The sequence below is a fragment of the Leuciscus leuciscus genome (assembly GCF_965113295.1).
Source record: "Leuciscus leuciscus genome assembly, chromosome: 25".
Classification (NCBI taxonomy): Eukaryota; Metazoa; Chordata; class Actinopteri; order Cypriniformes; family Leuciscidae; genus Leuciscus; species Leuciscus leuciscus.
This window is the reverse complement of record NC_138724.1, coordinates 21,122,080-21,136,160: the sequence shown is the minus strand read 5'-3', so window position 1 is coordinate 21,136,160 and position 14,081 is coordinate 21,122,080. Positions and strand designations below refer to the sequence as shown.

At 35.3% G+C, this 14,081-nt stretch overlaps 1 protein-coding gene across 5 annotated transcripts in view; it reads right to left on the bottom strand.

Annotated features, from left to right (window-relative positions):
- The window catches only part of nav2b (neuron navigator 2b), an 87,576-nt gene that overhangs the window by 37,530 nt on the left and 35,965 nt on the right, over positions 1 to 14,081 (bottom strand). For all 5 annotated transcript variants that reach the window (XM_082158900.1, XM_082158896.1, XM_082158898.1 and 2 more), the window contains 2 exons: positions 13,129 to 13,479; positions 7,804 to 7,926 (listed from right to left, as the gene is read on the bottom strand). In XM_082158900.1, coding sequence (XP_082015026.1) covers positions 7,804 to 7,926; positions 13,129 to 13,479 — 474 coding nt within the window. The remainder of the gene's footprint in view (positions 1 to 7,803; positions 7,927 to 13,128; positions 13,480 to 14,081) is intronic.

Genomic DNA, 14,081 nt, shown 5'->3' with positions numbered 1-14,081 from the left:
TAGATAGATAGATAGATAGACAGATAGACAGATAGACAGATAGATAGATAGATAGATAGATAGATAGATAGATAGATAGATAGATAGATATTAAACGAATCAATCCAAAGGAACAGATTCCCTAGTGAATCCTCTCAATGCTTTACATGACACCGCAGACATTATTATTTTCTATTGCTGTAAAGTTGTGGTTGACAAAAACAAATAACGTTCTATAGCATTTTATTACATTAAACCGCTACTTGGTGAAAAAAAGTAGTTTGCTACTGGATAAAGCTACTAAAGGAAAAACTGTTTTGAAAACAACTACTGGCTACTGTCCTGCTCCCGAACAATGTAGTTAATTAAGTATTACTGACACTTTCCAATCCATTTATATGACTAATTCTCCTTCTCTCTCTCTCTCTCGCACACACTGTGGGGGGATGGGGGTACCATGTGTTGATGGATATCCTCCTCCCTCTGTCTTTTAGTCTGTTCTTTTCTTTTCTCTGTCCCTCCATCTCCAACTTCCTGTTCTCCGGCCACATTTGCATGTGAATGGGCTGCTGGGTGTGATGGCTGTGCTGAGTGATTAAGATCATTGTCTCAAGCATCCAGTTAGCACGGTTAAAGGTGCGATTCCTCCCCATAAAAACAAATCGCATTGTCCACGTGAACAATTTTACACGTGGGCTTCAGAATCTACCAAGCTGCAAAACTTCTCTCATTCTGTAATGTAATATTTGTAACATGTATGTGTTATTTACTGCACTTCATGTTGCTGAAAACAAAGAATGGAATGGCTTTCCTGTAGCTCAAAGAGCATTGCGTTAACAACGCAAGGTTGTGGGTTCGATCCCAGGGGATTGCACATACCTATGTATAAATGTATAGGATAACGCAATGTAAGTCGCTTTGGATAAAAGCGTCTGCCAAATGCATAAATGTAAAGTTCTAAAAATCATTCAAAAGAGAAATAATATAGTTGATAGACTATAGTGACAGCTGATGGACGATAAACATTGACAGCCAATCAGAATCCATCCTGCATTTAAAGCAGCAGACAACAAAACTGTTGCACGCTTAGAATAAACAGAACGATATTGTGTGCTGGTGTGGACGCTAATATAGTTATCGTTATATATTTATAGTTCTTGGTGTGAACAGACCTTTAGAAGTGTTCTCAGTTAGGAATGAGCAACTTCAGCTTTCCTCTAAACAAAAAGTCAAACAATAATACTTGGTCAACAGCTCCAATACCATAATTCCTAAATGGTCCCATCCAGCAACGTACAGTACATCTCCATCAGATGAGAAACCACAGAGCTTTGGCTGCCAGACTTGTGTTGTATGTAGACTGTGGTAAAGGAAGTAGCTGTTTCCTCAGATGTCAGATAAGAGCTCTCTCTCTCTTGTCCCATCCATTTAACTGTTTGGAGAGGGGTCCGCTTTGATGTGATTGCTAAGCCCCCCTCAGAGCCCATGTTCACCCGTCCTAAACCTCAGAGGAAACAGTTCTCTCTACATATCGCTTTCTCCATCAATACCAGACGTGTCAAGGGCAAATGGACGGATGTTCTTTTGCATCCTTGATTCAACCCGAAGAGACAAATCAATCAATGTCTTACATTTAAAACATCCACAAGATAGAGTTCCCATATGTTCTGCCTCAACACGCCAATAAAAAATAATTGCACGGGTGGCGACTTAAGCAGCTTAAGAGTGAAGAATGCTTCACATGCTGTCATTGAGCTTGTCCTGAGGGCTTAAGGTGAAAGAACCAGACTTACACTCATCGCAGTTTTGGCGATGGATGAGGTCGATGACTTAAGCGTAACAGATGACAATAGACAGAAGTCTCCCTTTGTGCAGGAATTCTGCAGGCAAGGCTAACTTAAATTACTTTCTGGGTTTCACTCGTTACTAATTTACCAATAATAGACCAGCCCGTTTCAATAGCTATTTGCCAATGTAAATGTGAAATATGCTAAAAGTGTTAAAATATGCGATTCATTTTTTTTTATTATAAATTTGTACTTTTTTTTTTACTTTTTAATGTTTAATCAAAATGTATAATATTTTAATAATATTACCAAATATATAATATATAAAATTGATAATATTTATAATAATATAACCAAATATATAATACAAAAATGTATAATATTTATAATAATATAAAAGACTTTGCTCTGGTGTCATATGAAAAGAGCAATAAACATCTCAAAAACCTATCATCAATTTATTGATGAATATATTTATTTGGTCCAAAAAAAAATAAAAAAAATAAAAAAATAAATAAAAACATTAAATATAAAAAATACAAAATAATAATTATACAAAATAAAAAACGAGAATAAAGCAAATAAAATGAAATACAAAAACGTAAAATATAAAAAATAACAAATAATAATTATACAAAATAAAAAACGAGAATAAAGCAAATAAAATGAAATACAAAAACAAAACAAAACAAAACCCTTCAAAACAAGATTAAAAAAAATCCCTGCAAAACAAAATAAAACAAACTCAGAACAACAAAAACAAACAAACAAAGAAAACATCTAAACCAAAAAAACAGCTATATTCCGGTTATGTAAAGCGTTAACACTTAATCAGAAGTGTTCGAGACCAGCCAAAATAAACTGCAGGTATAGTTACTGGACACACACATCTACTGTATACATGCACACAAACTCACACACAAACACAAAGAGACTTCAGCTGTCACCCTCAATAGCACACTTACTTCACAGCCTCATACACAAGCTTTAGACCAGTCTGTCAAGTCCAATGCGTTCAGTTCTCTCTGTCCATTTCTATCTGGCACTCTACAGGTACAGCAGACCACAGGGACACAGACACACCAATGCTATCCAAAGATCCTAACCAGTCTCAGCCATAACACTATCGCCACTGCGCTTTTACTGCAGAGTCTGGGTGTGCGGTGAGGGGCAGAGGGTGCGAGAGAAGCGTGAAAGCGGAGAGAGATTTTTTTCAGCCCTCCCATGAACTTAATGACTGTGCCTGCTGGGCTTGCTTGTTGGCAAGAAGGCAAGTTGCCAGCTCATCTCTCTTTTTGCATCTCTTTTGGAGAGCACGTTTGTGTAGGAGGAAGGTCTTGTAGACCCAAAGACTTCCGGTCAAATCCAGTAGGCAGAAACATTCATTTATCAACAGCCAAACAACACTGGCGGACAAACACTGACAAAATACAAAACTGCATTATAGAGAAATATCAGCAAGATAATCATTTTGACACCTAAAAACAATGAGAGGAAAAAGAAAGAAGCACATTCAATTCCATGTAAATGCCTTTGGGAAAATAATCTAAGGTTGCAACGCAAGTCATAAATCAAATATTGCTTAAAGGGGGCATATCATTTTACTGCTCTAATGTAGACATACTCACACGCAAAACTTCCTTCTGGGTGATATATTGAAGATTCACAATATAGTTGCAATGATTTTTAATGGGCAACATACTGGATATGCACAATATATTTGCGATGATTAGTTTTGCAAGTAACAAAATACATTTCTGTGAATCAGTTCAAACTGTTTGCTCCATCACTCAAAAAAGTGTCAGTGTGCCTTTTTTAATTTGATGTTTTTGTAAAAATACATCCAGGTAAACATTAATGTTTATTATATTGGTCTGTAGAAATAAAAATTATTCTTCCTTGTCTTCATTTAGTTTTTTTTTTAAATTTAAACCAGATTTTTTTACTGTATTTTACATCTTGCATTGCATATATTAAATGTTTTGAATTTACTCTGTAATAATGGTTTCTTACAGGAAAAAGAGGTTTCAGATCAAATACATAAATATCAAGATAAATGTCTAATCAAAAGGCTGAAAAATACATTAACGTTTATTAAATAAATAATATACAATTTAACCCTCTGATGGTCTATATTTATGTCTACACTCGTGTTTTTTGGGGTCTCCAGAGACCCCAGACAATAACATTTAATTTTGTAACAAGATAATAGTTTTTTTTTTTTACAAATGTAATTTTATTCTGTTTGTTAATGTTTTTACTCAACATTTGTGCAGTTTTTGGAGAATTTATGATATCTTTTAAATTTCTATAAATAAATAAATAAATATTTATTTAAATAAGCTTTTTACAAAAAAACAGCATTTGATGTAAAATTCACTTTATAAAAGACCCAGATTTCTAACTTTCATTCATGGGGATAACATGGATCATTTTAAATGGTTTAATGTAACATTTATGCCCATTTTTTGGAAAATGCAGTTTTAAAATAAAAAAAATATCACTTTAACCACTAGATGGCCATAGAGCTCCACTATATGCTATTTGCTATTTGACTACCTGAAAGATATCTTTTCACAAGTTGGATTCAGTTGGATTCATATCTAAATATTATAAAATCACAATTATAACAAAAATAAAATATTTTTGTCAAAGTTTAGCATTTTTTTGTACTCCAGAGACCCCGAAGACCACGAGTGTCACAATTTTTGTCACGCTAACATAAAAACAGATATCATTCCAATTGAAATTTTTTTTTGTAGATCTAGAAAGTGTGAAGAGCCGTAGAAGGTTTCATACCATTTGGACAAAGGGAACATTTTTTTTAATTTGAGCAAAAGTCATTTGGGGTCAAAAAGACCCCGTAAACCATCAGAGGGTTAAATTTAAATTAAATCTTTTTATAAACTAATACAAATAATATCACAAACAATATAAAGTAATACAAATCTGACAAAAAATTAAGGAAAAAAATAAAAACAATACAAAATGCACAAAAAAATGATATACAAATCAGATTTTTTATTTTTTATTTTTTAAACAATGGATTTTTCTATTATATTATATTATGAAAATATAAGATTTCAGATTTCAAATACATAAAAATCAAGATATATTTATTATATAGTCTTAAATGCATATATCAGCTATATTACCCAGCCCTAGTTTGAGGTCACAACCATAACATGATTTACACATGACCCTGTTTACATATTAATGTATATTCTGTATTCAGTAACTTAGCCAACCCTGATGAACGAAAATGTCAAGTACATTTGTAGATGGAGGTAAGAAAATCATTACATAAAGGTCATTTACATACAGAAGTCTTAAAGGTACAGTGGCGAAATCTGATCTGAAAGCCTGATCTGGTTTAGAGCATATAGCATACCAAAGGCATTCACATGCAATGAAACGAAGAACAGAAACCCACTGACCCACAAATGTGTGTGCAATATGGCACATTTCCTCTGTGTGTGGGTGTGGATTTGACCAGGTCTCTCCTTTCAGTCCAGACGTGGTCCCCAAGCCCCTTTCTCCAGGGCGAGACGCCCCGATCACGTTTCAGAGCCGTGTTTGAACTGCCACGGCCAAATTACACAGTCACACACAATGTAGCAGTCATCGCGGACCTGAAAAACGGACATCCCTCCACCGGCAGGAAACTACACTGAGATTCAGACACCACATGCTTGAGACGACTGTCATTTCTGAGGGTGTGTCTGTATGCCTATGTAAAAGTACAGGGTGGTCCTATTTCCTTTATCACAAAAAACACAGGTGCGACATGCATAATATATATAAATATAAATATATCATGTCTCTTCAGAAGACTTGGGTTAAACCCGCTTTATTCATATTGATTACTGTTACTTGTGTCATGTACTTTTTGAAGCTTGAAAATATTGAATATCTAGACTTTCAATGGATAGACAAAAAATATGAGATGATATTAAAAATATCTATGCGGCAGTTTTTCCCAGTGGTATCGAAAATGGTATCGAGTATCGATGCGTTTCATGGTATTGTATCGAAATTAGAAACTCCAGTATCATGACAACACTAGCGTGCTTATGCGAATATGCCCTGGTAATACTAATCATAGCAAAATATCAATGAAATATAATTTATCATCTGCAAGGCAAATATTGTCAATGCAAAACAAGAAGAATCATCAGCTGCAAAGGAACACCAAACCATCAAAGCGAGAGTTCTGATCTGATCACAGGAGTTTTGACTGAATTAACAGTACAGCGCAAATTAATCTGAATAATTTTCTACAGCATCCACATCATCCAACTCCAAAACCAACATGGCTCCCTTCATGATGGATTTTAAGGAGCTCTCAGAGGGATGCATCACTGAAGTTCGCACCACCTCATCTTTCTTCACTGACCGGGAGTTTGTTTTGGAAGATTTGATGACAAAGCAAGTCAAAATAACGTGAGCAAAATGATTTAATGCTTTTTTTTTTACACCAGCTGCTGTTAGAGAAAGAATTCTAAAATTATACATGACATCAAGCATTTCCAGTAAGAAAGAGGACAGAAAAGGAATTCCCATTGGATTCTCACCATCCCTGCCCTCCAGCTACATTTCACAAGGTCTTAGATCATCCCTCTTTCACCTGTATCAATCTGGGCACTAAGACGATATCTTGACAGGTACTGGGCACGGAATCCTGGGAACACACCTGGATGGGCTCAAGAAAATGACCTTATTTGGAAAACCATGGATTACAAAGCTGGTCTGTACGTCATCAATCTGACTCTTGACTCATTTTCTGCCAAGATTTTGATCGAATGCCATTTTATCTGCGAGATGTTCTGCATTGACTTCATCAAGGGCAGGGGAAGTTTAGTCTTGAAGAGCCAGACTTTTCATTGCAGACAATGTCTGGTCCACTTTGCAGGACTGGACTGTCAAACCAAAATGTCAATGACCAATCAGAGTTCACCCAACATGACGATTCTGTCAACATTTACTCGCCCTCATGTCTATGCAAACTTTCTTTTACGAAAACACAAAAAAAAGATATTTGAAAGTCAATAAAGTGCAACAGTGCCTGCCAACTTTTTAAGCCATTGTTTATCAACATTCTAGCTCACATTAGGTCTGTCTCTAAAGGTTTTTAACTTATTAAAAATCACTTCTCCATGGGATTTTTACTTGTGAAACCTGACTGTTGAACTCTATAGGGTCCAAAACAGCAAGAAAAGACAGGAATCTTTCAAAATATCTTCTTTTTGTGTTCCACAGAATATATGCATGTTTGGACAACACGAGATGCATGAATGATCAATGAGCAGCTTATGACGATCACTAATAAAAACTCTTTGAGAAGAAATAAGGAAAATTCAGTCTTTTCTGAGGCTTCTTTCAGATCCAATCCTCCCATCAATCATTCTTACTTACCTACCCCACCCACTGCTTTTCACTTTCATTTCTTCCAAATCATCTATTATGTATTTGTTTTCTATCTCTACATTTTTCATTTTCCCTTTTAAAGCAGACAAATCAAACATCTTTCTATTCTGAACTAATGAGTCACCAGACGCATTTAATAATAAATATGCCATCCACTGTCAGTTCAGAATGTGTTTAGTAAAAACACAGACGGTTTTCCATGTTCACAGACAGTATTGTTGCGCTTGAGGAGACACAGCGCAAATGGTGAGGGATGTGGGATGTTAAACAGCCACAGGGCTTGCAGGACGGCACAAAAGCACACCGAATGCGAGAGCACACACACACACACACACACACACACACACACGCAAAAAGAAGTGGATGTATGTCTAAACTGATGCATTAGCTGTTGCCTTTGGCGCTCACAAAGACAATGACTACTCTCTTCCATTGTGAGGAAACAAAAGCAACTCTGTTGCCCATCTGAAATGCTCCGGTTTGACTACCCATACATCCTGTGGCGATCTCCACTCAGGAATACTGATCATAAGAAACAGAATACATGAAAAATGAGAGTCTACAGGGTGAGTTAGTGCATGCAATGCAAAGGTGAAAGGTTAAGTCCTACCTATCAGTGTCTTCTTGACTCTTGGGATTAAAGTGGTGAACGGTCCCTCTCACGGAGTTCATGCCATCCGAGACCCGGTTAACCCTCCGGGAGTATAGGTTGAGACCTCCGTCAGTCATGTAGCTGCAGACACACACACAAATGCTAGTTTAACACACAAGATATAAACAAGACGCAATTACAGGTCTAATGCGGCGTCTTTAGCTGTTAATGGAGCATGGACAGGCTGTCTTGTGAAACACTGGAGTTAAATATGTAGCGAGACGCATTAACAAAAAGATATTTTACATGATGTTGCCCGCCGTCTGATGATCTTTGATCTATACTTATCCAGCTCCTTTGACAGCATGTTGTGTCTGGACGTTCGCTTTCATAACAAATGAATTCAATTCTCTCTACAAACAGCATGAATACAAACGGTTGTCAATGTCAAGAGAAATCAGCCACAGGAAAAACCTGTTTTACTACATGTAGTGGAAACGCAGAGACGTAGAGACGTGCTATAATGTTAGAAGATCTTGTCAGGGATTGTACCGAAAGGACACATATACTATGCATTTTTATATAGTTATTTTATTTAGATTTTAAGGGGGATCAGATCAGTGTTGTTTAGTATCGGTATACTAGTATGGTTTTTGATAATAGGTTTAATTCGTTTCAACTTCAACTTAAAATAACTCGCTGAAATATATTTATTTCATTTCAGTTAATGTTTTATATAAAAAAACAAATCTGTTTAAATGGATTTGGTTTTAGTTAATAACCATGGCTGAGATGATTGGGGTCTCAATAAATATGGTTTAGCAATTGCTATGGAAGATACCGTTTTTAGTCATTTTATAAACAAACCATAGTGAATTCCTCAAAGCCAAGATATTTTGGTATTATACTTGATGTTTTTTATGTTATATATTGATATTTTGAAATATAAAGGGTTTATATGCGTAAAAAATTTATATAATATATAACATTTTACAAACACATACAAACGTATTTTTCAAAAAAACAACAACAAACCAATTATGCCCAAACATTTATTTTAATAAGTTCCAGATGAAACCTCACATAGTATAACTCTCAATATAAACTTTACAATTTTCTTTAGCTAGTTAAAATGAATCTCAATTCAAAAACAGTTCATATTAGCCCAAAGCAGCTATAAACTAGACCTAGTGCCTATTTCAACAAAACCATAACCAACATGCAACTCAAAATATTCACTCACCTCACTAAAAGTCACAAACTAGGACTGCGACAATCAAGAAAGTCGTTGGTTTCACATGACCATGTCTATTGACTGTTAAGGTGTGTGCTTATGTGTTTATGTTCTTACTGTAAGCACCTATCTGTGTTCTTAGTATCCCTAAGGACACACTTCATTAAGAAGTGAGGAGAGAGAGAGAGAGAGAGAGAGAGAGAGAGAGAATAAGAAGTGGACAGGTGAGCTGTGTGGGACAGTGTGTTTTAACCTGAGGCACAAGGTGGATGAGTGTTTACTCTGTTGAGCCATTTAAGTGGATGTTCTACAGGTTCTCAAAGGACAGTCATTTGCCCTCTGGCGACAAGCAATATGAACCAAACACTTAAAACTACAGCAGGGGGAGAGCACCACTGATAACAGGCTGATCCGATAAGCTTAATGTTTCAGGTTAATATGATTTTCACAGTAAAACAGGTACATCTCATGCATGACAGAACTACTACAACACAATACTGAATAACACCTTGTGGCACTATTTAAAAAAAATAATATATATATATATATATATATATATATATATATATATATATATATATTTATTATATATATATATATAATAATGAATCATGAACAAAAATATAATGGATAAAATATTATCCATCATGAATGTTATTCTTCAATATTCATTATTTTATTGAAAGTAAATAAATTCTCCAGGTAAAAAATAATATAGATTTTACCCGTGAATTATGTGGTGGTATATAAACTATTTCACAATATTTGTTATTAGATTTAACAGAACAATTATATGTTTCATCCTGATAATTAGTCATTCACATTACAATAACATAAATGCTAACATTAATTTCACAATGAGCAATTATACATATTTATTTTTAGTTCATGTTAGCACAGATCCATTAAATAATATTAATAATGTATTAAAGGTTGAATTTAACATATAAGCTCAAAAAATGCATTGGTATTTTTCATTGTTAGTTCTTGTTAACTATTACAAGCAACTAATGTTAGAAAACGGAACCTTATTGTAAAGGTGTTATTATATAATCTAATAAATGTTTACTTACAGTAACATTAACACATAATAGATAACTAAGCAGATTTATAATATAAAAATAAGCATTTTTACGGTACTATCAGATTGCTTATTATAATGGGAGTGAGCTAGTTTTGGTTGTTAGGTTTGCAGATGGAGACGGCACAGCATCTTAAAAGACACACATCCTTTAGCTTGATCTCTCATTTCCTGCTGTGAAGCAATCACACTCTGAGTCAGGTGATGGTTTCATCATCTGGGCGGCTGACTAACCTGCTGGACAGGTGGGACATTTCCAAACAGCATACGCCGCACTAATGATTTATGTTTTTTCAGTTCAGACAGGTAATTAAATAATACATGAATCATCAGGTGTGATTCAGATCAGAAGAAGGAAATATGAATTTCACAATCCTGAGGTTGATCAATCATAATTTTCAAAGGATCTAGCAAAGATTTAGCAACTAGTACAGCAAAAATATTAAATAGGCTTGTTTGTATTAAACAGCAAAACAGTGACAAAACCAGTTTAGTAAATTAATGTGACCATTTAACATTGATTAAACTGATTAAAAGTAATTTTATTTTAGTATGCCCTACTCTGTAGCCTGCGGGAATTGTCTTGGCATGGTACAATAATTTGGTAAATAAACATTACCATGGTATACATAACAAGAACCACGATATGATACCATCCCTGAACTGTACTAGCATTATACTTTTTGAAGAGGTTATCTATGATTGTGAATAGTGTCTGTTTAAATGTTATAACTGGACAATATTTCCTATTAAATACCTCATTGACAGGTGCAATACTGGGCACATTTGGGATCAACGGCTTCTGTTTAACTTTGGTTACTGAGCAACAGAGGCTTGTTAAGATTATTTAAACTAGTTAAACACTCTGTCCCATGGAGTTATTCATTTGCCCTGACCTGGTGACCCGCTACAAGTCATTCAACAGCAGTCTCGACAGACTGACAGATAGATAGATAGACAATGTATAATCAAATAATAGCCTGGTGCTATGGTTGAAAACCCCCGTTGTAAAGAACAAAAATGTTTGTTTCTATTATCTTTCATCTAAATGTAATAACTTTCTCTCTATAGTGTCTGTTGACATAACCAAGGCTGAATAGGCAAGGAAAGATAAATACAAATCGGCAGGAAAAACATAAAATAAAAGAAGTGTTTTTACAAAAAAAAATTGCATCTACATTTCAATCAAATCCCAATGGATAAAATCAGTCCTTTATGTTTTTCTAAAAAATATTCAGTTTTACTCAGTTAAAAGTTATTAAAAATAGAACAGAATAAAAACACCTCAATGGATAAAATCAGTACTTATAAACAGTATAAAATTTTAATAAAAATATATAAATCACAGCATCCACAATTCAGTCAAATCTCAGTGGATATAATCAAGACTCTCCCAACATAATCTCCAACAAAACATTGTTTAAATGCCTTTTATGTTATCCTTATCCGATTATTCGAACATGTACCTAAGATGGTACTAAGATAAGCTAGTAAAAAGACACTAATCCAAACCAAAGCATCAGGTTTTAGTAACAGAATTTGCTGTAAGTACCCAATGTTGACTGCGTTTCAAAATCCATCCATATATGGTCTCAGTAATTGGGCTTAAAAGCTTTCCAACTATGATCAAATGTCTCACAAAGATTTTCTTGTGGTGACAGAATCACTCTACTGGAATTCAGCACTGAGCAGAAGGAATATGAGAATCCAATAAAAGGTGTCTGTCTGATTCCTGTTTGAACAGGACTAGGGAAAGATTATGCACGACATTTCTGAATCTGCTGCGTGCGTTTGTGCATTTAGTCGCATTTCCAAATTTGGATCCAAAGTCATATCTCTTCCATGGGGTCAAAAGGTTGCACATTTTTCCATGAAAAGTCAGCTAAATGCATCTCTGTGAGGTAAATTCAAGTACTCTCTTTCTCTTCGTGCCCCAAATATTCATATATTCGCCCTCTCTCAGGATTCAACCATGAATATTTCCCATGACCCTTGACTCCCGTTCTCTTACCAGAGGCTACATGTTGCGTTTTCATGTCCTACTGACGGACTGCGAAATTAACAGCTGATAACAGACATGTGAACAAAATAACTGCTAACATGAGAGAGCTATTGTGGCTTCTAAAATGTTATCGAACAGTAATGCACATTTATGTCAGCTACTTAAAGCTGCATAAAGAAGCAGGCGGGCTTGGGATGTGATTGCATGATCCAAACCAAAGCCAAGAGCCAAGAAACAACGCCATCTAAACATACTGTAATTTGCATGTTGCCACAAACCACACCAGTGCACCGGGGACTTTGAGCAGGCAGGCAAAAACTGGCAGAGCTCCTAGGGAACGGCACAATGAAAGAGTGAAGTGAATAAAGAAAGCTGGATCGGCGTTACATGATTACATGCTAAAAAGCTGTGGCTAACCGCTCATGGGACACAGTAGGAATTCAGTGCAGGGCGCGTCGAGCCACTGCGCACTTGCACTAACACTGCATCTTTTGATATATAGCGTTAAACGGACATTTGAACTTGTTAAATGGATGAATTGCACATTTTTGTAGCCGTCATCAAAATTTTGCATATTCAAAAAAGTTGATTGATTGATTGAAAATTGATTGATTATAATATTCTTGTTTGAAAGTAACTCACTCAAAATAAACTAGTCAAAAAAGACTAACTAAAGAGCGCCACCCAGAGGCAGATGCAAAGAGATGCATTCTTACCTGTATGTTACCTGTAAAATGTCTTAATTTTGTTTGTGTGTATATACAAATATACATGTAAACATTGACAGGCAGGTAGGACATCGTATCGGACCAAATGCAATGATTGGACGAACATTTTTTGGTCCTGAAACTTCCACAGAAGATATATGTACATGTTTTAGTATAAATTTTTGTATATTAATTTAGAATATACATTTTTATTAAATAATTGCCTACCCTACCTTTAAAGCTGATGTACCATCTATCAATAGTTATGCAGATGAAACATTTGAAAACTTTTGCAAACACACCATCAAACCACACTCACCCACTGGAAACACCATCCACCTTCATGCTCTTGCCCAGGACATCTCCATCACTCATGTACCCTGGCGTTTCCATGGCGACGCCCTCCAGCTCCTCCACCTTCTCTGAGAGCTCAAGGCCGCAGACGACTCCGTTGTGTGTGCAGATCTGATGTCTGTGTGTGTGCCGCTCACAGCCACTGCCGTGGTGTACGAACGCGTTTCCTGAAGAGGGGGCATCACCAGCTTGTAGACGAGGGCTGGATGAGCCCAGCCGCCAGGGCAGTGCAGAAGCAGGGCGGGAACTGAGGGTAAGCAAGGCCCTCTCATTGACCTCTGTGGTTATTGTGCTGTCAAAGGTCGTCTCAAGAGTGCTGGCAGGCAGTGAGACAGAAAAAAAAAACATGAGAAGTTAATGACATAACCATAAACTATAGGTTTGTTAACATCTTGACTTTGTTCTTTATTTTATTTTATTTCAATATTGAAAAAAGGGTTGTAACATCACTGACAACACCATGTGACAAATTAATTTAAGATGTTCAAAACACACACAAATGATTATGTATATTTATATTATTTATTGATTTTGTTTGCACACTTGTTAGACCTAGTACATAATGCTTAACACCTATTCTTAACCTAAAAAATCTTAAGTGTCAAAGAAGAGGTTTACATGATAAAAAGGGTTTTCAGGCACCTGACAAATTCAGGTTTTTGTATGTGCAGACAAAATAGAGTCAAACCATTTCTTATTATTGGATAAAGTGTTACATCAGATCAGTTTTTCATCAATGACAAAAAAAAGTGTTATTTTAGTATTATTTATGCCATTATAGTATTTACTAATATTTTAAATAGGCTTTTATTTCTATGTTTTCAGGTTTCATTTTAATTTGAGTAATTCTGTTATGTGCTTTTGTTACTTTTGTTGTTTTTATATATCTGTTTAGCTTTAAATTTATATTGATTTTAG